This window comes from Vicugna pacos, unplaced genomic scaffold (genome assembly GCF_048564905.1).
Source record: "Vicugna pacos unplaced genomic scaffold, VicPac4 scaffold_204, whole genome shotgun sequence".
NCBI classification, from domain to species: Eukaryota; Metazoa; Chordata; class Mammalia; order Artiodactyla; family Camelidae; genus Vicugna; species Vicugna pacos.
Window position 1 is genome coordinate 357891 of NW_027328883.1, and position 26284 is coordinate 384174.

General features: G+C 42.8%; 1 protein-coding gene and 1 long non-coding RNA gene across 5 annotated transcripts; one reads left to right on the plus strand and one right to left on the minus strand.

The window, feature by feature from the left end:
• The first annotated feature begins 2341 nt into the window (after positions 1-2341).
• On the plus strand, positions 2342-3870 carry LOC140695429 (uncharacterized). 2 transcript variants are annotated; one of them, XR_012071126.1, is made up of 3 exons: positions 2342-2414; positions 3123-3288; positions 3490-3870. It is a non-coding gene; the product is annotated as an uncharacterized lncRNA (long non-coding RNA). The 2 variants fall into 2 exon arrangements; XR_012071125.1 differs by lacking the exon at positions 2342-2414 and having other exon boundaries at positions 2884-3288.
• A 6884-nt stretch (positions 3871-10754) lies between these two features.
• Positions 10755-20798, minus strand: LOC140695444 (synaptonemal complex protein 3-like). Of its 3 annotated transcripts, none has more exons than XM_072958172.1 (9): positions 20720-20798; positions 19661-19845; positions 19407-19476; positions 19200-19234; positions 17643-17760; positions 16678-16777; positions 14157-14255; positions 12255-12359; positions 10755-12125 (listed from the first exon to the last, which is right to left on the minus strand). In XM_072958172.1, the coding sequence occupies exons 2-9, from the start codon at positions 19788-19790 to the stop codon at positions 12072-12074; spliced, it is 711 nt and encodes a 236-aa protein (XP_072814273.1). In that variant the 5' UTR covers positions 19791-19845; positions 20720-20798; the 3' UTR covers positions 10755-12071. The 3 variants fall into 3 exon arrangements, with proteins under 3 accessions (XP_072814273.1, XP_072814274.1, XP_072814275.1); XM_072958173.1 differs by having other exon boundaries at positions 20726-20788; XM_072958174.1 differs by lacking the exon at positions 20720-20798 and adding an exon at positions 20457-20514.
• Positions 20799-26284: the final 5486 nt, after the last annotated feature.

Sequence of the window (26284 nt, forward strand, 5' to 3'; positions counted from 1 at the left end):
CTAGTGTAAAGAAGATCATTATAGCAAAATACAGAGTTCTGTCACACAACTAATACTAACTAATTAGAACATGTAACAGAAAAGACCCCATTCAAAACAGCAACAAGATCCAAAAATTACCTATGAAGCAGCCTGATGAAAACGAACAAGATCCATGTAACTATACATAAAATTGTATAACGATGTATAATAACGTGTATTTTATATATATATATATCCAGATAATATATGACTACATAGTTTTATATAGCTATATAAATACATATCAGAATACAAGTAAACTATGCAAGTTTACTGATGGAGTCAGGTAGCAGAAGTCCCAAATAAATGGAGCAGTGTATCATACTCATCGATGGGGACCACAATACACCAGTTCTGCTTAAGTGATATACAGATTTAGTGCCTTCTCTGTAGCTACCAAAATGACAGTCAAGCTCAGACTGCTGACATCTGCTCCCCAAATTAAACCTGGAAAACTATAGGAAAAAGCGGGGGGGGGGAACCAACAACAAAATCCAAACAACAAAGCATGAGAAAGCCCTACGGGAGACTGCTGACTATGGGGAGATGGTCCTTGTGTTTGTGGTGGGGGAGTGGGGAGCAGCAGGGAAGTGGGGGGATGCTGTGGGCTGCACAGATGCAGATGGCAGGATGGGTAGGGGAAATGTTTCAGCTTCTTTCCTGCTTCACCGCACACATCTGAGCCAGGCTCTCACACCACACATGCCAGTAGCCCTGGGGAAATATCAGACAGCAGGAAAGATGGTGCTGACTGAGGCATATGATTCTGGAATCTGTGCTATCTACAGCCATCTGAAACTACCTTTAGTGGGTGAGGACAGGTCAGCCAAAAATTATTAGAGAATGTAAAGAATAGATGAAAAATAGAATGACGAGGGACCCACAGAAAGTAAGGGCGGGTATTCTTTCATGAAATTGCCTTAATATATACACACACATACACAAATATATATTCTAAAAATATGTTTGGGAGAGATATAAAATGTATTGTTTACTAGAAATAAGGGTTCAGAAAACAACAACTATTGCACTAGACAATGTAAAGTTAGATAAACTCAAAACAGCAGGGCCTCCCCAAATCCCACTGCTTAGCTTCCTGCAGGTAGAGAAGAAACCTTGCAGAACAGACCTTCTCCGAAGTCAGGCTGGCGGGCCAGGAGCCCCCGACAGAATGTGCGTTACAATCTGCTCCCCCACGGTCACGGTCACGGTCACGGGCAGGTAGGTGCCCTCCAGCATCTTTGCTGGGACTGCAGCCTCTGTCTGAGAACGGTGGGTGAGGACTCTCCTGGGTGAGGACAGAGGGTCCAACGACCACATGACGGAGGGTCCCTGCAAATGAAACGGCCCCGAGCACGAATCCTGGAGGACCACGGGCGGTGCTATGAGGCTGAGCACAAACCCGCCCCCACCTCCTCAGCGAACTCTGGCAGTCAGAGAGATGGTCTCAGGGGCTAAGTCTCCGGTGGACTGAGGGCGGCTCCCAGGTCCTGTCAGGAGTCAAGGTGAGGACACAGGAGACTGAGGCCCCCGGGAACCCACCTCGGGCCCCTCCAGACAGCCCTGGGAGACTCCCGGGCATGGGGTCCGGATCTGACGGGCGCTGATGCCCCCTCCCTGGGGGGTGAGAGAGGTGAGGGCCTGGGTGAGGGAGGCCGGCTTCAGGTCTGCACAGGGAAGGAGCCCAGCGCTGCCGGGAGTCAAGGTGGAACCGTGTGGAGGGACACAGATCAATGGAACACGATAAATCCAGGTCGGTTCCGCTGTCAGCCCTGGGAGACCGCAGGCAGGGTGGCGGGGATCAGTGCCCCAACCCCCACCCCCGCTTCCCTCTCGGGGGTCCAGGCTGTGGAGGGGCCTGGGTCCAAGGGGAGCAAACTGAGGTGGGCAGAGGGAGGGGCCCAGGCCCAGCCTGGAGCCCAGGTGGGGAGCAGAGGGAGGGCTGAGGGACCCCCGGGGAATCCATCTCAGCCCCTGGCGTCCACGGTCCTGGGAAGCCCTGGGCTTGGTGGCCTGATGTGAGTCCACAGACTCCCCTGGGGGTCTCTGGGCAGTGAGGGCCTTGGTGTGAGGGTGTGGGCTCGGGTCAACAAGGGGGCGTCCCAGCAACCGCCAGGGCTGCAGCTGAGGACCCTGACGGAGGGCAGAAGTGGCCAAACAGATCCCGCCCCTGCTGTCAGCCCTGGGAGGGCCTGCGTGTGATGAGCACTCGTGGGGCCCTGACTTCCTGACATCCGGGTCTCGGAGGGACTGGGGTCCTGGGAAGTGGGGCGGGGCCTCGGGTGGCCAGAGGGGAGACCACATGCCGCCTGAGTCAAGGTGAGGACCCCGAGGGAGAACGGAGGATTCCTGCACCCCGGGACATTGTTGGGCCTTGGAGGCCTTGGGGCAGGGTAAGCACCGGCTGCATTTCTTGTAATCCGGGCCTTAGAGGGATCGGGGTCCTGGGATGAGGGGCGGGGCTTCGGGGGGTCCAAGGGGAGGCTACATGCTGCCTGAGTCACAGTGAGGACCCCGAGGGAGAACGGAGGATTCCTGCACCCGGGGACAGTGTTGGACCTTGGAGGCCACAGGGCAGGGTGACCACCGGCGGCATTTCCTCACACCCGGGTCTCTGAGGGACTGGGGTCCTGGGGTGAGGGGCGGGGCTTCGGGGGTTCCAAGGGGAGGCTACATGCTTCCTGAGTCAAAGTGAGGACCCCGAGGGAGAACGGAGGATTCCTTCACCCCGGGAGAGTGTTGGGCCTTGGAGGCCTTGGGCCAGGGTGAGCACCGACGGAATTTCCTGCCATCCGGGCCTCAGAGGGACTGGGGTCCTGGGATGAGGGGCGGGGCCTCGGGGATTCCAAGGGGAGGCTACATGCCGCCTGAGTCACTCACACTCCTAATTTGTCCCTCACTGCTTCCCTTTCCCCTTTTGGTAACCAGAAGCTTGCTTTGTATATCTGTGAGTCTCCTTCTGTTTTGTATATACTTTTTGTTTCTGGATAGTGCTTTGTGATGTCTAAGCCCCTCCAGTGCTACCATTGGCTGGGGGAGAGCCTTGCTGACCAAACAAAGCTGAAGGGTGTGGCCTCTATCCTGGGGAGGGGCATATATAGGGGGTCTAGGAGGCCTGCAGTAAACCACTGGGAAGCACTGTCATGGTGAAGGTGACTAGGAAACCACAAGCACTGGGCACAGTTGTGGAACAACCTACCCTAAAGCACCAAAAGGAGGAAGAAGAGGAAGTCCACTTGGCAACACCAGTCCAGAGGCAGTGCGAAGGTGAGATGACCGCACCCATGCTCCACCACTTCTTCCACACTGACTACCCTCCCACAAGACCCCTACCCCATCCTCACCTGGCACAAACCCCCTCCTGAGACCGAATTCCTTTTCCTGAATCCCCTGTTCCCCTCCACCTCCACCCTCTCCCCCCCCGCCCCGCCCCGAATCAACGCCCTGCTCAGCCTGTTACCTTTCCAGGTGGCCCAGACAACCATGAGGATAAAAAGGTCCTTTCAAAGGAGTTCGAGAAGAAAAGCCTTTCCAAAAACCCCAAGTCCTTCAAGAAAACTTAAGAAAGCTAGAGGGTCAAAACGATGTGGCCATTATCACAGACAGAATGAGGAACTGAATCAAAATGAGCCAAAGCAGGCCCAAGAGAGCGTGGAGATCTCCACCACTTTGAGTGATGACCTGAGCAGCCAGCTAACTTCAGAACAAGGCCAGAGACCTCAGGACTATCAGCCAAGTCTCTGAGGTCTGGCCGCTTGAGACATGGCTAACTGCTTAGAGACAAAACCATGCACCAACCTTGTTCAGGCATAGTGGTGATTAAAATAAAATCAACAAGTTTGAAAACTGTGCGTGTGTGTATGTGTGTGTGTGTGTGTATGTGTGTGTGTGTGTGTGTGTATGTGTGTTCTCTAAACGTGGGAAAGGAGGGAAGGGAAGAAGCAGGTGTGTGAGGAGGGGTGGAGGTGTTTGCAGGGTAGGGGGTGGGGGTCACAGTAAGCCAGACATCGGAGAAAAAGACTGGCTCAGGACTGAGCACTGAAAACAAAACTCAACAATATGCCATGGCTTCTTGTGAACTTTCTTCAAGGGAGCCTGTAACACTTAAACCAAGCATCAAGCTGGTACTAGAATTGTTTCCATCATCTTTACTTTGAGAGCCCTCTCTGAAACAAATATATTAAAAGGAAGTGGAAAATTTTTAAGTAAAGTAAAACCCACTAACTGGGGAAAGGTTATTTTTACAACTGAGAACAGAGGTAGTGCATATCATATTCCCATATATTAGGAACACAGAGGTCATTTCTACAAGATATATAACCCTGTATTTTTAGTAATTACGGTGTTTATCACTGTTGAAGCATAGTTTGCGAGCAAAAGGAAGAAGAGAATGATCGTTTTAAGAGGAATGAAATAGAATATCACCATGATTCAACTTCCAGTTGTTCTAACAATTCACACATAATGAATTCATTTAGTCCCTAAACAGAGATTTATTGAGCACCTACCATGGTCCAGGCACTAGGTTAGGGACTAATCGAAAGATAATAATGACTGTCATTAATGAGCGGTTTGGATATTTAATCTTTACACCAATTCTGCAAGGCAGATGAGGGTTATCTTATTTTGCAGAGGAAGACACTGAGGACCAGCAAAGTTAAGTAATGTGTTCTAGATCACCTAGTGTTGAGTCTAAGTTTGTCTGACTCCAAAGCCCACACATTCCCCACTGTGCGCCATGCTGGCAAAAAGAGCAGAGAAGGACTGAGAGGTTTTCTGAGGCTTTGAGTATATGGAGAAGGAAAATAGGAGTGTTTTTTGAAACTTGTAACATGGGACATGCACAAAAGTGGTAGCATAGTATAATGATCTCCATGTATTCGTCACCCAGTTTCAACAATGATCAAAATACAGTTCATTCTGTTTCACCTATTACCCCCCTCCAAATCTGCCACTGCCCCTGTCTCCACTCCTAGATATATTTTTACTCACAACCCACCCTACAAAATAAGAATACTATCAACATACATAAAATAACAAGTTCACTAATGTTATATAATACCTGGTCAATGTATTTCTCCAATGATTTCCTAAGTGTCTTGCTCAAATAAGACTTCTAACCAGATATCCAGGCTACATTTCTTTGATATGTTTTATAAATTTCCCTTAATCCATAACAGTCCTCCCTTCTCTTGTTTCTTGTCGTTTATTTGTTGAAGAGACTAGGTCATTGTCTCATTGGAGTCTGGAAATCCTGGACATGGCAGATCACTCCCGTGCTGTATTTCTTAACATGGTCTTCTTTCACTGGTGTACACCCTGAACTGATAGAGCTTGAGACTCCATCAGATTTGGGTTTGGCAAAAGCACGTCACACGTGGTGCTTCGTATTTCCTATTGCATACACAGCCCATCAGGAGATAGTGTCTTTGTGTCTCTTTTTATTGTGATATTAAAATTGAGCAGTGAGCTCAGGTGTTGTAAGCCTGCCCCATTCATTACAAAGTTTCCTATCACTGGCTTGATCATACCCTTTATCATCTAAATGGAAACTATTTTGAAGAGAGGGTGAAGGAAGGTATAGTATGAGTAATGATGACAGGACAACCAATGTAAATCAGGACTTGCCCCAAGAAAGTCATGGTGCAGGTTCCGTGGACATATCAACCTCTACATAATGGATTTAGCAGCCAGGGAGGGTTGCTATTACCTAGATCCATTAATTCATTAGGTGTTGGAAAATGATTTTTCCCAACTTTATTGTTTTTGTATATTTTTTGCCTGGAATTCTACTATAAAGCATAACTTTATACCTATTTGATTTTTCTAAAATATGGTTCATATAAGAAATGTAGAACTAATGCTCTATTCTTCCTCCTTCAGAATGATGGGCTGGTGATCCAGCTCCAATCACTTAAAGTGACCAAGGAATTTTTTTTTTCTGTATTGTAATGAACTCACGGGTGTTAATGCATTTGGGACTCAAAGCACTGCATTTCTGCGTTTATTACTCCTTTGATGCTCACATATTTCTTCCTTTAGCCATTAGGAGCACTTTCACTCTGCCTCTTGTGTTCTTTTGACACAACCTCAACATATATCCTAGCTTTGGGGTAACATAAGATGTTCCAGGCTCATCTTGTCCATGTTCCATCTCAGATCTGGAACCAGCTCTTTCTCCAAGGAGCTCTGGTTGGTTTTAGAGATCGTAATGTGGACACTAAGGGTACTCACTGCAACTAGATCCTTGCTTCTAGGCCTTGGCAGGGGACACAGCTAAGAAATACATTTCTGTGAGAGTCCACACTGACAGCTTCAGTTCATACTGAAATGAATTCACATTTGATATTTCACAAGATCCTGCTACTTCCGTTCGAATTTAAGATTAATTTACTCAATTTGGTATTATCTCTTTTCTTTTACACTGAACATCTAAGGACGCCCACATAATTACTTATCCCCCCCTTCATTCTTACTATATTTCTATGCATACATATCAAAAATAACAATTGCTGTTGGTGTCGTGATATCATGTACACATACACACGGAGAGAACTGATGGCTACTCTGAAGCTTTATTAAGTTACAGTCTTATATAGCAAAGAAGAATGACAAGGGAAATGGTTAACAGGCAGCGTCTGGCTCAAGGTCAGAAGACCCTTTACATTTTGGCAAATCATGTTCGTGTTGGCACCAGCAAGCCTTACAACTTATCAGGGCGGAACGTATGAGAAACGGCTGCTTCACAATATTCTTCTTGGACTCAGGCGGTTGCCCCCCTCTGGGGATCTTACCCGTCCTTGGCTAACCAGCCTTCTCACCTCTGAGTCTGCAGCTTTTTATAACTTGTTTACCATTCCGGCCCAAGGCTCGTTCCTTTGCTCCCACAGTCAGGGGCCTACAACTGCAATAGTATTACTAGCAATATGATTACTTAATATAGCTCAAGATGCACTGTGGTTATTTTTATCCTTATGCTATTTTTCCCATTTGGGATATACAGGCAACTTACCGTGTTTTAAATTCATTTGAAAGAGTTAAATTCCGCAAGAGTAATTCATCAACTTGGTACAAAACTACAGACCCATTTGTTTCATTTTGGTTTTTAATTTTTAAAGCTTGTCTTTTTGTTTTATCATTCCACAAATCACTTATTGATTCTAGAACTCAAACCACACATTAGTTACTTTAAGAAAAGTCTAGCTTCCATTTCTGTACTCTCCACTCTGATCTCTCCTCTTCCACGTTTGTAGCCATTTCCATGTGTTTTCTTCGTGTATCCTGCTTTAAATATAAATATAAATATATATACACACATTTATACAGACACACACACACTCTCTCTCTCTCCTCTTTGCCCAGATAAATGATAGCATTATATACATTGTTCTGCACTTTTCTTTTTTCACATCATAATATACTCTGAAGATCATGTATACTAGAGAAGAGAGTTACCTACCTACTATGATTCTTCAACCATTCCCTATTGGTGAATGTTTAGGTAGGTTCCAGAATTTTACTAATAAAAAAGCTAATAAACAGTGTTCCTTAAATAGCCTTGAGCATACAGCATTTTGTATTTTGCTGGTATCTCTCTGAGATGGGTAGGGGAGGGGGGAGGTCCTTACAAATAGATGATTGAATCAAAGGATAAATGGGTATATATTTTGCTGGCTGTTGCCAAATTCCCTTGCACTGAGATTGTACCATTTTGCAGTCCCACCAACAATAGATGAGACTGCCTGCTTCCTCACACCCTGGCCAGCGCTGACAAACATTTTTTCAATCCAGTAAGTGAGGAACCATCTCGGTAGCAACGGCTCCCTTCGTTGTTGTTCCCTTTCAAGATTTTCCTGTCCATTTGTGCCATTTTTACCCCCCTAGATGGACTGTAAGATCAACTTGTCTAGCTCTGGGGTGGGGAGGCGGGAAACAGCCTATGATACTGGAAGGCCTGGATATGTTTTTTGTTAGGAGTAACATTTTCATACATTTAAAAATCATACTCATTTCTGTGAATTATTTACTCACAATTTGTATTATTCTTCTATTGCGTTTTTGGCCTCCTCTCAATTTTAAGTAGCTCTTTTAGAATATAAAAGAATCCTAGGTTGTAAAATAATATTTGCATGGTTTCATTTTTTACACCTGGGTCACTGATCCATTTAGAATTTACTCTGGTATACAGTGTAAGGAATAGGCCCAATTTTATCTTTTTCCACATGGCTATTCAGTTACTCCAATGCCATTGTTTTTTAAAGCCCATTCCCCGCCTTGATTTGACATAGACTACATTTCTATATGTATTTGTGTCTATTTAGACACGTTATCATATGTTTCATTGTTCAATGCAGGCACCAATACCACACTGTTTAGTTACACAGATTTTATCACAGGTTTTAGTATCTGTAGGTGTGGCTCCCCTCCTTGGTCTTCCTTTTCAGGGTTTTCCTGTCTATTGTTTGCTCCTTTATTTCCTCAAATGGTCATTACAATGAACCTGTCTAGCTCCAGAAAAAAAAATCTCATGGCATTTTTATTGTGATTGTTTTAAATTTACAAATTTACTGCAGAAGAACTGACTCTTTATAACATCGAGTCTTCCGATCCAAGAGTGTAGCATGTCTTTCCATCTGTTCAAGTCTATTCCTGTGTCTTTCCGAATGATTTCGAGTAGTCCTTATTTATATTTTGGCTATTTTTGTTGTTGTTGTTGTTGTTGTTAACTGTTTTACCTAGGTATTTTATTTGTGCCAGTGTCAATGGAATCTTCCCTCTTATTTTCTAGCTGGTTATTCTTCTATATATGAGAACATCTGATTTCTGTAGGCTAGTTTTATTGCCTGTTACTCTACTAATATCTCCCATTTTTCACAGTGTTGTTTTTTTCAATTTATACTGCCTTTCTAATATTGTGTGTGTGTTTCCTCTCTCTTGTCTAATTACACCACAAGGTTAAACAGGAATGAGATACCGGGCATCTGTTTTTTGTGTCTGACTTTAGTGACCGAGTCTCTACTTAGTGCTTCCCCATTGGGGCTGAGATTTCTACATTTGAGTAGTTAAGGTAGTGTATCCAGCTATATTATTTGTGAGAAGTCACTGAGCACAACATTCACAGAATCCAATTCCGAAAAATAAGTGGCCATTCTACAGAGTGTGTGCTATCCAATACCAACTTCCAGTGATTAGAATACCGATGTGAACAAGGACAAGTTGAGGGACAGGTATAAAGCGTACATGCTAAGTAAGGTTATTACATTCACACTGTATTTACTAGCAAACCATTCGGCAATGGATATAAGAGGAGTTTTGTGGCTAGAATTCCTTTCTTTGGGCCATTAGGTAATACAATTTAACGACAAGGATATTTTACTGTCTGTGAAGAGAAAATTTAAAGAAAAATATGTATGTGGAACAAGAGTTTGTTTGATTGGGCTAAAGTAGTTATGGTTTTACTTACGCTGTTACATATTTGCCACTTAATAGTTCTCCAGTTTTCAATCCCCTTTATTAGTCAGTGTGGATTCTGCTTGAAGAGTGATAGTTAAACACACAGGCTCTGGAATCAGGCTGTTTGGTAGAATCAAATTCTGGCCCCACATACCTGTTGTGTGACCTGCAATAAGTCGCTTAACCTAATTTTCTTCACTAAAATGAAGCCACAAAATTTCCACTCGGGTTTCCATGACTTTCAAGCATTAGCATTTCAGCCTAGCACTTTTACCTCTTGTAACTTGGCTTCTGTGATTGTGAAATGCCCTGCGTATTTCATACAGCTCCAACGAGGTTCAAATATGAAATACAGGAAAGTGCTCTAAAATGTAGTATTTTCAGCCAAAAAAAAATGTAGGTTAATGTTTGATTTGGGGGAAAAGCTGTTGCTTTGGGAAAGACAGGCAATCATACTTTTTATATTGTCTTTTTGCACCATTTGTTCCATGACATATTTAGTGCTTTCTGCCCTCGAACTTCAAGACACCTTCACCTTAATGTCTTCAAGATACCATGTCATCAAGCACCTGATCAGGTTCACAAACTTAGTGACTGACTAGTAGCCCACGGAGAAGAGGAGAAGCATTAGGGGAACCTATGTGTGAGGGAACTCCCCCTTGGCAGGAGGCCACAATACCATCAAGTGGGGTCATACGTGAATGTGAAACAAAAGTCCCGCATTCTGTTGCATCTCCCTCAGTTATAAAGCCCCCAGTAACCATCAACATTTAAGTTCACACATTTAGGTATGATCAGAGTGAAAGTACGATAATCTGTACATTAATTAGAAACATGACCAAGAAAATTTTCAACCCTGAGGATAAGAAAGGGAACCACTGTAGTCAGAAGAGCAATCTCTGTGTCTCTTAGAAATCCTCATCAGACACTCAGGGTTTCGCTGCTGATGGATTACATAAGCATTCAGGACAGGACGGATGTTAGCCCTATTGAGCGTGATGCCTTCTTTGACTGCTACAAACTGAAATGTGAGGTCGTGACACTGCATGAGTGAATGGCTTATAATACTACAACTGTCAAGTCAAACGATATTAGAAGAAATGACTTCCCTGATATTAGTCATTGTTCAAAGAAGGTGTTTAGCTACAGTGGAACAAAAGGCAATAGGAGCTATACTCTACCAATTAGAGTTTTAAAGGGTTACATGGGACTTTCAGTGATCTGTATTTAGTGAAAATGCATCTGACCAGCTCAGGAGAAAAATGAATCTTGCACTTGACTTAGGGGGCCTGTTCTTTGATATTCTGAATTTAAACTTTATTGTTACAAAAAAGTGGATGTTGTTAAACATTACCATTAAAAGATAAAACATTAACATAAACACAGTACACATTTAAGAAAATTTGTCTCCTAACAAAATGGTTATCAAAAAAGAAAAATCTTGTTTTTCAACTACCAGCCACAAGTTACTTCAAGTACACGTTTACCCCTTTGAAGTGGTGACAGAATAAAATAAGCGTCAGCCGTTCAATCACTAAGTACATTAAAAACACATAAAAAAAAGAGAGAGAGAGAGAGAGACATTCACTCCTCTCCTCCAAGTAGCTTTAAAATAAAATAACACATTGAAAACAATTTCAGTAACTCAGAATAAGAATACAGTTAACTGACTTATTCCAAATATATTCTGAAACAATTCCATATTCATTAAATCAAATGTTCCCAAATGAAGATTTTGAACATTGTCATAGATTTTTCTAAAATGCCCGTTACATGAGGAAAGGTACAATAACTAATTATTCAAGTTTTTAGATGAAAACAAAACCAGTGTTCCACATATTAACCTTGAACACAAAGCACTCTAGGTAATGCATCTTTAAGACAGGTTAATGAAAGACTTTTGATCCATGCTCAGGGCAGGTGTCATTTAATAGTGGACCAACGCCAAGTAAATGACATTGTGATGTCTTTGTGGAAATGACACATTCACAAACCCATGTCTCAGCACGGACACTTACATATCTAGGTCTGCTCTCTTAAAGATTTTTAGCAGTCCACTTTATTCAAAAACAGAATCTCAGATGCCTTTAATAATTTCTATAAGGCAATAGAGTAGATTTTCCTTTCAAATCATTTCCCCCCTGGAATTGGCTCTGTAAACCACTGAGTAAAGACATGGTGGGGGCGGGCACAGATAAAATAGATTTTCTAGCCTTCATTTTTCTTTTTCCTTAAGGAAGAACACCGTAACATTCTGCACTTGTGCTTTCTATCTTTTGGGGTTGATAACAGAATTGCTGGGGCCAAAACCTAAAAGTTACTTGACGGTGTTAGGGAGAAAACAACTCCACTGCTACCACAGGGTTGAAAGCTGGATACATGTACCTGTGGAATTGCTGCCACCCACATAACTGCGTAGGGATCCATTTGGTGGTTAACAGAAAAGGATGCTTACACTCACTTAACAAGCAAATGATAAACAAGATGTGCTGACTTCAACTAGAAAATTTTAAGCCACGGCAACGTGGTTTGATGTAGCTAATGTTACACTTGTATCATATAACTAACTTTAGGTTCAAATTCTTCCTTCAAAGTCATCAGAATAACAGGGATTGAAGAGACTTCCGAACCATTGCCAGCTCTTGCTGCTGCTGTTTCAGGAAAGGAAATATTAAACACTTGCATGTTATTTAGGTAACTGTGACGTATACTTTGGCAAACAAAACACCCGAATGCTCACATCCCTCCATAGTCCTTAATATCAAGTATACACTACTTACAGCTTCCAGCAAAATTTTGTTTTGCAGCTTGGCCATTTCTTGTCTAATTTTGCTTTGCTCATCAGTAAGAAGATGTTCATGATCCTTCTCTAACTCCTCCATACTCTAAAACAAAAAGCCTAGTTCAGTGATGAAGCACCACTTTTCATCTCACGTTCTAAACATGTACCATTAAATTTCAAAAGTAACAAGTCCTAATACTCAAAGGATACTCATTGTTTATTCCAAGTAAAAACATTATAACAAATACATGAAGATCAAAATACCCACTTGAGAAATCTTTCAGATGTCGTATTTGTGTCAAATATTATTAGTATCGTAGAGGTACAAGGTACAACAGTAGTACGCTTTGCTCAAACGATGGGTCAATGAACATTTAACATTTCAAGGTGGAGAAAAGAAAAGAAGGAGGGGAGGGGGAGGGGGAAGAGGAGGAGGAGGAGGAGACTGCCATTTGCATATCATGAAATGCCATAATTAAAAAACTCTCTCATAAGCTTTCTAAACACGAGGTAACAATGCACTCATACTGGCTAATAATCAACGTAACATGGTTCCATTGGAAAGAAAAAATGATCTGTAATATGATCTCATTAAGTTACAAAAAACACACCCATGTTCTAAATCTTTACTGTTCATTCAACAAATAGGGATCTGGTGCATCATATATGAAAAGTACTCTGTTAAGTGCTGTGGAGGAATTGAAAAACGAATACAGGATCTCTTCCTCATTCCAGTGATAATTAAAAACATGCGAATAAAAAATAACACAAAACCATTACAACAATTAAGGAAGCACATCTTGCCGTGGCCATGCAGTGGAAAATCTGATTGATTCTGATTTAACTGACGAAAGAACAAGATTTCACTAGGTAACGGAAAGAGGGAATTAAACGTAATCTAGGGCAGGAGCATAAGCAAAGCCAGGAGGTAATGATGACTTAGTGCAGAGAAAGCAACCACTCTGGAGGGGTGGGAGGAAAGAAAGAATGTAAGTATGGAACTACAAAGAGAGGAGTCTTGTTATGGGGGACACGCTGACTATCTAAGGATTTAAACTGGGAAGCTAATGACTGGTTTTCAGGAGGGAAAATGTATTTGAGCGAGATGAGTAAATGGAACATCCCATCAAAAAAAAAAAAAAAAGAAAAAGAAGGGGCATATCCGGGATTCCACTGCCTCCTAAATAAGTACAAATAAGTACATAAGTTCCTCTGTATGAAGCAGAGGACGATGTCGGGAAGACAGTCTGCTCATGTGAGAAGGGGACAGTAGGTGATCCTCAGTTCACAAACTTTTTGCCCTCCTCTGGCTTTTTCACACTGTTATGCATCCAGGCCACCGCTTATGACTATACACCCGCATATAAAGCCATTTTTAGCCACTGGAGTCATTCTAAAAGCAAATATGCCATAAAACACTCATATAATATATTCGAAAATAAAAGAGATATTCAATAATCACAATTGCTACCTCCTATCTTACATAAACCAGTGAAGCAAACAGAAGTAGAAGACATGAGAACCTAATCGCAGACTTCCTACTTTCCATGATACAGTTATCCCTGATCTCCAAAAAAGAAAAAAAGAAAAAAAAACTGACTGTTGAATACAAAATTATGATTAAAGTATCGATTTTAATCACAATATGTCTATTTCTAGGCAATATTCTTAATTTACCATTTCCTATTTTAAATAATATCACAAAACTATTAACAAATCCTAAAAATAAATTTAGCATTCATGGTAAACCAGGGACAATAAATCCAAATGGAAAATGGCTAAGAATTTAAAACGTATAACCAAGGTATTGTTCCCATAAATTATGAAACAATCTAACTTCTACTTCAAAGTAGACATTATGCTCTATAAGGATGAATTGGGTTAACCCAATACAACAGACCTTTAAGAGCTGGCCATACACATTTTTAATTTTTTTCAGTCTCTGGCTCTGAACAATTCTAGCTTGTTGAAAAATCTTTTGTTGCTCACGAAACAAGTTCTACAAGTGAAAAAAGAAAAACAAGTTGGGATAAAATGTGGTTAATTCAATATTTAGCAAAACATAATTCTACACTAAGTTAAAAGGATTATTCTTTAAGTCGGTATTTTTAAACATTTTCTGTGCTAACTTTTACAACAAAGCTTAGACATTTGTGTTTACCACCACTATACAAACACATGTAATAATACTATCCATCAGTCATTTAGAAGGATCTTTCCTTCTTTCTTTCCTGTTTAAATTTACTCTTTATTGTGGTAAAATTGTCTTATAACATTAAAGGGGATCAACTATATGCTGACGGATGGAAACTGGTTTTGGTGGTGAGCATGCTGTAGCGTATCCAGGAGTACGAGTACAATGCTGTACACAGGAAATTTCCTTTCTTACCCATGTTCAAAACATGCGTCTTAATTCTTGGTAGTTTCAAAATCCACAGATGGCCCTTACAACCACCTCCTTACCAAAAATAAATTAAATTATGCAATTATCCCTATTTAAGAATTAAGAAAAATTCTTTCCTAACAATATTCAAACATGTAATAATTCTTGGTCATTCAATCAATACCCGCACAAGATAAACCTTTCTCTTTTTTTGTTTTTTGCCTTCTCATCTTTCTTTCTTTGTTGTTGTTGTTGTTTTTTCTTTAATTGAAGGACAGTTAGCTTACAGTGTTGTGTCAATTTCTGGTGTACAGCATAATGTTTCAGTCATACAGTTACATACATACGTTCCTTTCCCTATTCTTTTTCATTATAGGCTACTACAAGATACTGAATATAGCTCCCTGTGCTATACAGTAGAAACTTGTTGTTTATCCATTTTAAATATAGCAGTTAGTATCTGCAAATCTTGAACTCCCAATTTATCCCTTCCCACCCCTTCCCCCCCGCCCCCGCTGTAACCATAAGTTTGTTTCCTACGTCTGTGAGTCTGTTTCCGCAGATGAACCTTTCCATAATGCAAAACTCTGTGAGTTCTTTGACCTAATCTCCGAAAACAATTTTGTCCTCTCTCCTAGTTTAGCCATTCACTTACATGTTCTTTCCCTTGATCCTGTCACCCCCAACAACTGCAATATCTATATAATATGAAAAACAGCAAACTCATGTAGGAACTATATGTCAGGTCCTGCTCTGGAAGATTTTAAGAAAAATTATCACATAGGAACTCATCTACCCTCAAAACAAACCTATGACGTAGGTAGCCTTATTATGTCCCCTCCATAGGCGAGGACACTGAGACACAGAGATACATAATCTGCCCATGGCTCCACAGCCAGTAACTGGACGAATCAGAATTGGACCCCAAACATCACGGGTTCCAGAGCCCAGGGTCCTGACCACTGTACTACACTGTTTCCCCACTTTTCCCAACATGCAACCTCTACCTCCCTATGTTTGTAGCTCACTCTCTTTTGTACCACAGCTCAGTACTCTTATCAGGACCTGACATCTGCACTGAGTACTTTTCACTGCCCCCTCTCTCCACCCCCTGTCCTCAGTTTCCTCCTCCCCAGCTAGAGCCATGGTCACTCACTATACCTATACCCTTGCATTTATACCTTGCCCCCTTTTCACTCTGTCCACATGCCTGGCTCATCCTAACCCTGGAAAATCCAATTCTCCAGCTGCTCAGCCACAACCATGCAGACAAGTCTCACTTTAAATTCGTGATCACTATGGCACTCATCTAAGTTGGACTGTAATGCTGTTCGGCAATGCTATTTCCCTAGTCCACACACTGACCCGCTGTCAGGAAACAATTCCAGGTCTTCTCCTGTGCCCTCAAAAGGCAAACATCTCCTCCACCATCCTTACCCCCAAATGTGATACAAGTCAGCCCGTTGAGAGTAAACCATGCCCTGACTGCAGTGACTGGTTCAGGAATAAGCAAATGATCCAAACTAGATGAGTAAGAGTCTTCCGGAGGAATTTCCCGCCAAGCTACTGAGAAAGACTGTCTCAGCCCACTGGGGGTTTACTACACAGATAGCGAATTTAGGATTACAAGACACATTCTTGCAGATCCCATGGAGAAAGCCTACTAGGGAGATGGAGACAGAGCCCAGATGACACTGCTGGAACAACCTTTCCCCAGCCCATCCAGCTATATCTGGAGCTAAACTCCCCTCGACTTCTTTGGATAAACCAGGAAATTCTTCTTCTGTACTCTGGCAAATTTCTGTCACTTGGACCTGCAAGAATTCCAACCAAGAGATGGAGTAAAACTAGGGGCTTCTGTGAGTGTCGTGTGTGCCTGTACTTCTCTGATTTTCTCTGATCGGGGCCCAACCACATAGCCAGCAATGGGAACGGGGCCCTGGCTCAGGTCTATGGGTCTAAGATATGGCCAGGCTCTCCACTATGACTTGAGACTTGGTTACAGTACATTAATTATGAAGTGAAGCCTGATACTAACAGCTAGTTTTTCCTCTTCTTCTTTGGTTTTCTGCACAGCCATGTCCCACTCCAGAAACAAAGTCAAAAACTGCTGAGAATATTCGCGATAAAGCTTCTGCCTGTAAAACGTAATAATGAGCAATGTCATACTTCATATCGCTAAGCAAAAAGTAAACACATTCAAAACAAAATTGATTTCTCATAAATTATACTATAAAGGGAGAAGGGGGCAATCACAGCTCAAATCTTCAGATGGGAAACAGCAAAATAAAATGGATGTTTTACTCTCATTCCTTGAGTATTTGTCCTGAACTATCTAAGATGGATGCTATCTCATACGCCTTAGCGCTGGAAAACTAAGGAAGATTTATTGCACTACAAATTTTCCCAAAAAATGCACTTTATCTATAAGGGTTTTTTTTTTCCATTTTCTCTTACTGAATAACATACTGGTTGTGACATGGTAAGTAGACTCAAATGAGGATATCATATCCACTTACAAGCTTTCCAAACGGGAGTATTTCACTTTCCCCCCACCCTGCCACAATAAAGATTTTGTACAAAAGAATGGTGAACCCAATAAAGGTAAAGTTTAAAATTATTTAAATATAAGATTCACCTTTTCTACATAAGTGAATACAGCTAACTATCCCAAGACATTTGTCTTTTATTTAGCTAGCATACTCCAAGAAGGAAAGCAAATTTTTCTTAAATACTAAGAAGACTCAATTACAATTTGAAAGGAGAAAAATAGTTGTCTTGGTTGACCTCTAGTAATAACCTCTCCTTTCAATTAATTTATGAGGTTATAAGACTAAAGGAATTATTTGCTTAGATAAAAATCAAGCCACATATATTTTCCAACAGAGACTCCAATACACAGGGGATAACAGTATAAACAGTATTATTTTAATTGATCTGTACTCACAGGAAGTAAGAAATGACACACAGGTTCTGGCTCTAATAACCAACAATGTTTGTTACCTTTGTTCTTCCTGGCTTTTCCAAACATGCTCAATTTTCTGCTTAATGGTTTTGACAGAAGCATTGGTATTCATTAAGAATCTTTTTCTCTTTGCATGAAGAACCTTTTTAATGTCACCTATATTAAACATATATAAATGCAGTTCTTAACACTTAATGCTGATTCAGCAGTGCTGGAAAGACAATTAGCATTTTAAAAAAAGGCATCATGTCAAAAATCAAGATTTTTTTCCCTTCCTTTCTTTCTGTGAAATCTTTCAGTTACTAGTACCTCAATTCAAATTTTTATAACTGCATGTCTTTAAAAAAATGTGTCATGGAAAAAGAGCAAAGAAACAAAAGTTACTATTTTCCAAAATGTGTAAAAAGGATCTCAAAGACAGTCTTCCGTTTTCTTGTGAGAAAACAGTTATAAAGGCTAGTTTTTAATACATTTATAAAATATCCTCCAAAGCGAAGGACATCCATTCAGTAATCCATGGATTACTGTTGGAACGCAATACATGAAACACACAGTATCATTCTGTTTTTAAAGTGTCCAAAAGAGAAAAAAATAAGTAAATGGAAAGGCAAGAAAATTATTTTTTAAAGTTAGCCAATGAAGATTTTAAGTATATCTGAGTTAAAGTCAAAGACCAGGGAGAGTTTAAGGAAATAAAAGGAATTTATTCAGAAACATCTTCTATATCCATTTTTAAAGAGAAAAAAAAAGGACTTTTTCTCATATCATTCTAAAAAAGAAGCTTTGCGATTTGTAAAATGTTTAATACTTCTAAAAATGCTTTCCTAAGCATTTGATTGTATGCTATGGCTCTACCACGAATAGTTACTTTCCAGGGATCGGGACAGGCTGCACTATTACACAAATATTTTAGACATCCAGTTTACCTTGAATAAGAATCAATTTATGAGACAGCTCACACTTAAGCACCTTGCCTGTATGAATGATCCATTCAGAGGACTCACACCTGACTCGGACCCTTTGTTAATAAGAGTCTCGCCCTATAACCCAGTTAGTGTATCTGATATCTGACAGAACAATCTAAAACTTTTAAGTTTATGGTTCTGATTGTACATCGCCAGCATGCTAGCAAAGTTGCCTCTAGTTCTCCACTACACAGGTAATGTAAATATAACAAGAAAGGCTTATTTTACAGTCTTCAGGGAAACTTCTGCACCAAGGAAAAGAACTGGTAAAGTCCCAGAAAATAGCTAGAGTGAGAAAATTAAAAATTCGGATTAAAAACTGATATATACCTCACTCTGAGATACCAAGTGGGAAAGAGATGATTTCATTCGAATTCTTCTAATATCCCAGAGTCCATCAAACGGACCCACGTATAAAAATAAAAGCATCGCTCTTACCTCACCATGGGTAAGCATTATTCTCTCCACATCCGCAATAGAAAGGGAAACTAAGGAAATCTCTGAAGCCAAATCCCACTAAATACTTACGGAAAATCTTGAATCTGAGAACAGGGCATTAACACTTCCTATTACAAATGTTATAAAGGTTTAAAACAACCTATTTTCACCACAGTCTCTCCTAAAGCGTACCTTCAAAACTTTCCAACATATTCTGTAATTCATTCCTGTAAAGAAATTACATTAAGTTTTTAATTAAGGGTACCTAAAATATCCTGCCTGTTTTGACAGAAATATGTCATGCCAAGTGTCTTACATACAATACTTGTTACCTCAGCCCACCTTTACTTTTCTTAAAGTATCTTACCGGGCAAGCAAAAACAGTATTAAACACATTACCCCACATCTTCCTCAAATGTCCCTGGAGAAGAACTTATTTCCCCATAGTCATCAATGACTCGGTTGTTTCCTGCATTGAAATAAAAATGGAAAACATTTTTAAAATGAAGTATGGTATTTTGATCAGTTTTCACGGAGAAATATCCTCAGTGGGGAGAGTTTCAGGCTTAGTGCCACCAAGGGCTGTTAAAGCAGACATATGAAAGCCCCCCGTGCGCTGTTATCAGCAAAGGCGTCCGATGGACCATACGTACCTTCCGGAACACCCTCTGACCCACGCGGCTCTCTTCTCTCTTGTCTCCCGAAGTCACAGGCTGCCATACCCTGAGCCTCCACCGGGGCCTTCGCAGCCCTCCCCAGGCGCTTCCTCTCAGCCGGCGCCATCCCTAAGTGTCTCTTCCCAGGCAGAGACAGCTCTCCTGCACCTTGTGAGCACAAACTTAAAGAAACGGGCACAGGGTCAACGAGCGATGCCCGGCAAGGGTCCTCTGCGCACATCAGAGTGTGCGTGCCCGCGTGTCTCCGGCTGGACCAGGAGCGGACAAAGCAGGTGGTGACTGCGAGCCCCTCCTCCGGGGCTGGACGGAGGGCTGGCGCCTGCGCCCCACACACAACCCACCCCGCGCCCGCGGACATCTGAGCGCCGGGCCCCTCCGCCAGATTCTGGCCCCTACGGAGGGAGGGACAGAAGCCGCCCCTGGCCCTCGGTTCCCGGCGGGAGGCCCGGCCACGGGCAGGACCCAACTAAGGGTCCCTCGGGACGGATGGGGGATAAACCAGTCTGCGCCTGGCCCGGGACGGTCAGGTCGGGGCGGGGGGGTGGGGGGGAGGTAGGAGGGGGAGGCTTCCCCACACGCCGAGTGGGCCCCAGGACGACCTCGCGGGCCCGGACTGACCCGCCGGGCCACCGGGCAGGAAGGACGGGGGCCGCGGGCGGACGGCCCCTGTGCACCCGCCCGCACCCTCCCGGGACGTGGGGACCGTCCGACCCGCCCCCGCCCTCAGGGGCCTCGCCCCGTCCTGTGGCAGCCCCGGGGGACGCCACCTCACCGGCCAGCCTGGCCGCCCCCGCTCCACAGCCGGGTCCCCTCACGTCTGAGGAGACGCCCCGTCCCCCCGCCGCCCGGCCGGCCCAGGTCGCACAGTGCGGCCCGCCGGCCTCCCCTCACCCCGCCCGCCCCGCTCGCCCCCCCGCCCCCACCCCCGCTCCAGGCCTCCCTGCGGCCCCTCCATCTCTCTGCCCCTCCCTCCATCCCACCACCCGCCCCCGCCGCCGGCCCCGGCCCCGGCCCCGGCCCCGCCCCCGGCCGCACCAAGACCTCCACACCGCGACCTCCGCGACGCTCCTCTGAGGGCCTCCCGACAGCCCTCAGGAGCCAGCAGGCCTCTCCTGGGCGGGAGCGGCGCTGATTGGCCGGCACAGCGCGCACGCGGGAGGCGGGGCCTCGCCCGAGCCCCCGCCCCCTGGCCGGACCGCCCTCCGCGGAAGGTGCCCAGGCTGGGGACCTGCGCCGGGGGTTCCAGGACCTCCGTTCAGAGGGCGTTTCCCGGGCCTTCTTCCTGGGAAGTCACAAGAGGACACGGGAGCCAGGAACAGGTGCTCAAGCCTCCACCCCCCTGGTGACTCCTAGTCACCCTCCTCCTGGGGTCCTCTCCACTCACCCCTTCCCCTTGCGGAGGAATAGCCCAGCCGCAGGCGCGTACTGGGGGAACCCTCCCACCCCCGTCTTCCAGGTTTGGGTTTTCGTCTTTTAAGGACACGTGTGTGCATCCTTCACCATCCTTGCTTACTCTGGCGCTGTCTGCGTGTGACGCTAAATTGCAGCCCATTCTCTCTGGTATTCTGCCCCTTGCTCTTTTCACTCAACGTGGTGTCACCAGCGCTACCTGTATTAGGACCTGGAGCCACAGTGCTTTCATTTCCCCCGCCGCATCCTAGACCGTTGTGGAACCACGCCTCAGTTCGCTCCTCCGTTTTCTGGTTCCTGCACGTCGGGATACTTTCTGCTTTAGAGCCCCGAAAAGCAGTGATGCTGGGGCTATTCTAATGTCCGGCCCACGCGCAACATGTTTTGCAAGCTTAAGGGAGTGGACGGCTGGGTCGTCGTCGCAGGCTAGTGAGTACGGCGAAACTGTTTCCTCCCTTCCTCCACCGGCTGGCTGAGCGCTCATTGGCTCCCTAGACTCACCAAATACTTGGTGCAGTCAGACTTCAGGTTGCCACTTTAGTGGGTGTGAAATTCCGTGTGTGGGGGTGGGGTGGGGTGGGGTGGGGGTATTCTTTTGCGTTTCTCCAGTCACTTATAAGGTTGAGCTCTTTTTTCTTTTGATGCTTATTGGCCATTTCAATTTCCTTTTCCAGGACAGGTCTCGCTGGCTGTCATGACCTTTTTTCAATTCGGCAGGATGGCTTTCTTAGAGCTTTGTAAAAGCATTTCATATATTCCAGGTATCAATTTTGTGGCTTTGCCTTCTTATTGTAACAAAATATAAATAATGCAATTTTTTACCATTTGACCTGTGTTTTACGTGTAGAGTTCCGTGGTATGAAGTACAATTTCTTTGTTGTACCACCATCACCACCATCGTTCTTTAGAATTTTTTTCATCTTTCCCAGCTGAAACTCTCTGCCCAGTAAACACCTATTCTCCATTGCCTCCTCCTCTCAAACGCTGGCAACCACCTTTTTACTCTCTATCTCTATGAATTTGATTCCTCTGGGTACCTCATCTATACACCATTTATCCTTTTGTGGCTAGCATATTTTACTGAACATAAGGCCTTCAAATTCATCCATATTGTAGCATGTGTCAGAGTTCGCTTCCTTTTTAATGGCAAATAGTAATCCATTGTAGGCATATACCACTTTTTTTTTTGCCATTCATCTGCTGATGGACACTTAGGGTACTTCCTTTTTATCTATTGTGAATAATGCTGTAGGAACACAGGTTTTGGAGACAAAAGCCACATTTATGGATGGAGGGCTTCCTTGAGCTGTAGCACCAGCCCTGGATTGTCTATTCTTACTGCATGTTAACAGGAATAAATGAACCCCCTGTTTGTCTAATCCATGATGCAATCGAATGCAGTCGAATGCAATCCATAAGGATAGAGCAGTGCATAAATGAAATTTATTTTTACCCAGCTTGCATTAGGTATGGCAGACTAGTACAGTGACATTTAAACCCCAAACATGCATAATGACTCAAAACTAGTTCCCTTACTTCTTCTGTAACATTACCGGGAGAGTGAACAGGTCCTCCTGGTGAGCTTTATCCACAACACTTCTATAGGGACGCAGGCCACGGGAAACTCTGCCACCTTCAACATGTGGCTTCCATAGCTGTCCCGAAGGTGGCTTCCTTTGCCCTTTGCTAGAAGGGGAAAAGAGCACGGAGGTGCTCCAGGTACGAGGTTTTTACGAGCTAGGCCTGACAGTGGCACACGTCATTCTCACTGGCATCCCATTGCCTGGATCTCAGTCACATGGTCCCGCTTAACAGCAAGGAAAGCTGGGAAATGACACCTAGATGGGGCCCCAGGAAGAAGGGGAGAGCGAGGATTTAAGTGGGGAGCCAGGTGTCCCTGTAATCTACGCCTTTCCAAAATTAATACAAAACTTGATTGTGTTGGGTTTTTCAAAAGAGAAACTCACAAAAGTGTTCTAAGCGTGAACTGAAAATCCAGCACGAAATTGAACAAGGCTTTGCCACTTATAAACTGTGAGACGTTGAACTAATTTCCTGACTTTCCTAAGCCTCGGTGACTTTCTCACCATCCTAGAGGCATAATAATAGCATTTGTCTAATAGTATTTCTGGTGAAATTAAGTGAAGCAATACATAAAAGCTCTTATGACTGGGACGTGATGCTGTACACCAGAAACTGACCCATTGTAACTGACTATACGTCGATTAAAAAACAAATTGGCATGGCCACGTGACTTTCCTTGGCCAAGAAAACATTAGTGGAAATGTTCTGTATCACTCTGAATGAAAGCATTTGAAAGGTGGTATGCAATTTCTCCATATTCTTTTCTCATGCCCGAGAAATTATGGGAGCACAGTTCATAAGGAGGTGCCACAAGACGAAAAAAAGCTGGCGTTCTGAGCTATGACATAGCCCTAGAATAGACTATGATTGAGTAAGATATAAACTTTTGTCTTATTAAGCCATGAAGAAAGCTCTTGTAGACACTCAATAATATAAAGAAATCACTCAAATGTTGATAATAGTATACTAACGTTTATAATTAATTATAATTTATGTCATATTATACTTACGCTTATATTGCGATGACTATTATATTGTCATTATTGTGGCCACTTTTTTAGCGTCTGGTATACAACTTCCCGACTATCAAACATTGAGCGTGAACTGGTGCCTGCTGTATATTTCAGGGCACAAAGAATTAAATCATTAGGATTCGTATAACATCTTTATTAAGAAATGTGGATCTTGGCTGGGAACGATAACATTTATTTCAAATACAAGAATTATTTAGAATATGTCAAATATCACAGGCATTCTTATTCTTTAAGGCAATATTTCTCCAAAAAAATAGTGAAACACAGCAACAGATATTAGAACAAAGGGAAAACACCCTGTGAAGACTGGTTGACCACTCTCTCTTTCTGTCTTTCCACTCTCTGCCTTCCTTTGGCTTCCCTAGCTGCGTATTCTCCTAATACCGTCTTTCATTCTGGCAACTTCTCGTTACCATTGCTAGCTCTTTCTCCTCAAATGAGCCCTCACACGATGGCATGCCTCAGGACTTGGCTTTACTGAGTTCTCTTCTCAATTTATACTCTTCCCCCAAACACTTCCATATATGCCCACGATTTCAATTACCATTTACATCAGATGACTCCCAAGGTGTGCTGCATGGAACCCCCCCCCCCAATATCAGAATCATGAGAAGGGGAGTGTTAAAATCCAGATTCCTTGGCTCTATCCAAGGTCTACCCAAGCAACTCTGTGGATGGGTGCTGGGAATCTGCATTTTAAATAAAACCTCCAGGTTGCTCTCAACCCCTTAAAGTTGGAACCACTGTATTTGTCAAGGAGGGACGGCCTGGCTGACATCAACATCGTCCATCTGGCGGCTTCCTAACACCGTTGTCTTAGTTTTGTGAATGCAGTCCATGGATGTTAGAAAAGTATTTTTTTTAAAACCTGAAAAACAGGAAAGATATAGGAACAAAAGACATTAATGGAGCATCTGTTGCAGGAATAACCAAGATTGAGTTATAACATCTCTTGCCCTTTCTAACACCAAAGTTAAACTTGTCTGTATTAAACTTTTAAGGGGAAGTCAAGTTGACGCCTTTCAAGTCTCATCCAACCACGTGAAAACAGAGGTATTGGATGACTCCTCCCTGTAGGTGGTTACACCGTGTTTTGATTTGTTACAGTGGCGCCCAGAGGATTTAATGAATTTTCAAGTCATCCTTCCAGAGGTTAGCTACTAAAGAGCATTCCACTTTTCAAAAAAAATAGTTTAACATGGAGCCAGTCTTTGTTAACCTAAATTCTACTGTTAAGTCTCTGTTCTAATTATGAAAGCAATAAATAATCACTGTAAAATAATTTTTTGAGTATAAAATTTATGAAGGAAATTAATCCAAACTTCTGACCACTATGCAGAAATGCTGCCCATTTTTGGATTAGGTTGTTTGTTCTTTTCTCATTAAGTCGTATGAGTTGTTCATATATTCTGGAAATCAAGCCCTTGTCAGTCTCACCTTTTGCAAATATTTTCTCCCATTCCATAGGTTGTCGTTTTGTTTTGCTTGTGGTTTCCTTCGCTATGCGAAAGCTTGTAAATTTAATTAGGTCCCATTTGTTTATTTTTGCTTTTATTTCTATTGCTTGGGTAGACTGCCCTAGGAGAACATTGCTGAGATGTATGTGAGATCATGTTTTGCCTATGTTTTCTTCTAGGAGATTTATTGTGTCTTGTCTTATGTTTAAGTCTTTAAGCCATTTTGAGCTTATTTTTGTGTATGGTGAGAGGGAGTATTCTAACTTCATTGATTTACATGCTGCTGTCCAGTTTTCCCAGCACCGTTTGCTGAAGAGACTGTCTTTATTCCACTGTATGTTCTTGCCTCCTTTGTCAAAGATTAATTGACCTAAAGTTCGTGAGTTCATTTCTGGGCCCTCTATTCTGTCCCATTGATCCATATATCTGTTTTTGTACCAATACCATGCTGTTTGGATTACTGTAGCTCTGTAGCATTGTCTGAAGTCTGGGAGGGTTATTCCTCCAGCCTCATATAATGCCATTTGCAGCAACGCAGATGGCCCTAGAGATTATCATACTGAGTGAAGTCAGAGAAAAACAAATATGCTGCTTATATGTGAAATCTAAAAAATACAAATGAATATATTTACAAAACAGAAACAGACTCACACACACAGAAAACAAACCTATGGTTACCAAGGTGGGGGGGGTGGCAAGGGATAAATTAGGAGTATGAGATTAACAGATGCACACCACTATATATAAAATAGACAACAAAGATTTACTGTATAGCACAGGGAACTTCAGTATCTTGTAATAACCTATCATGGGAAAGAGTCTGAAATACATATGTATAACCGAATCACTCTGCTGTACACCTGAAACTAACAGAATATTGCAAATCAACTATATTTCAATTTAAATAAATAAATACGTTTTAAAAAGAGAAGTGCTGTACCGTTTGAAGTTGGGGTATATTTTTTACTTTCATCCTTCTCCCTTCCTCTCTCTCCCTCTCTCTCTCTCTTCTCCCTACATTATTTTGTTCTAATATTTCACATTTTTGTACCTACCTTAATTTGCTACCAGCTCTGTAATACCTTTTTCCTTCCTGTATTTAATGACACAGTTTA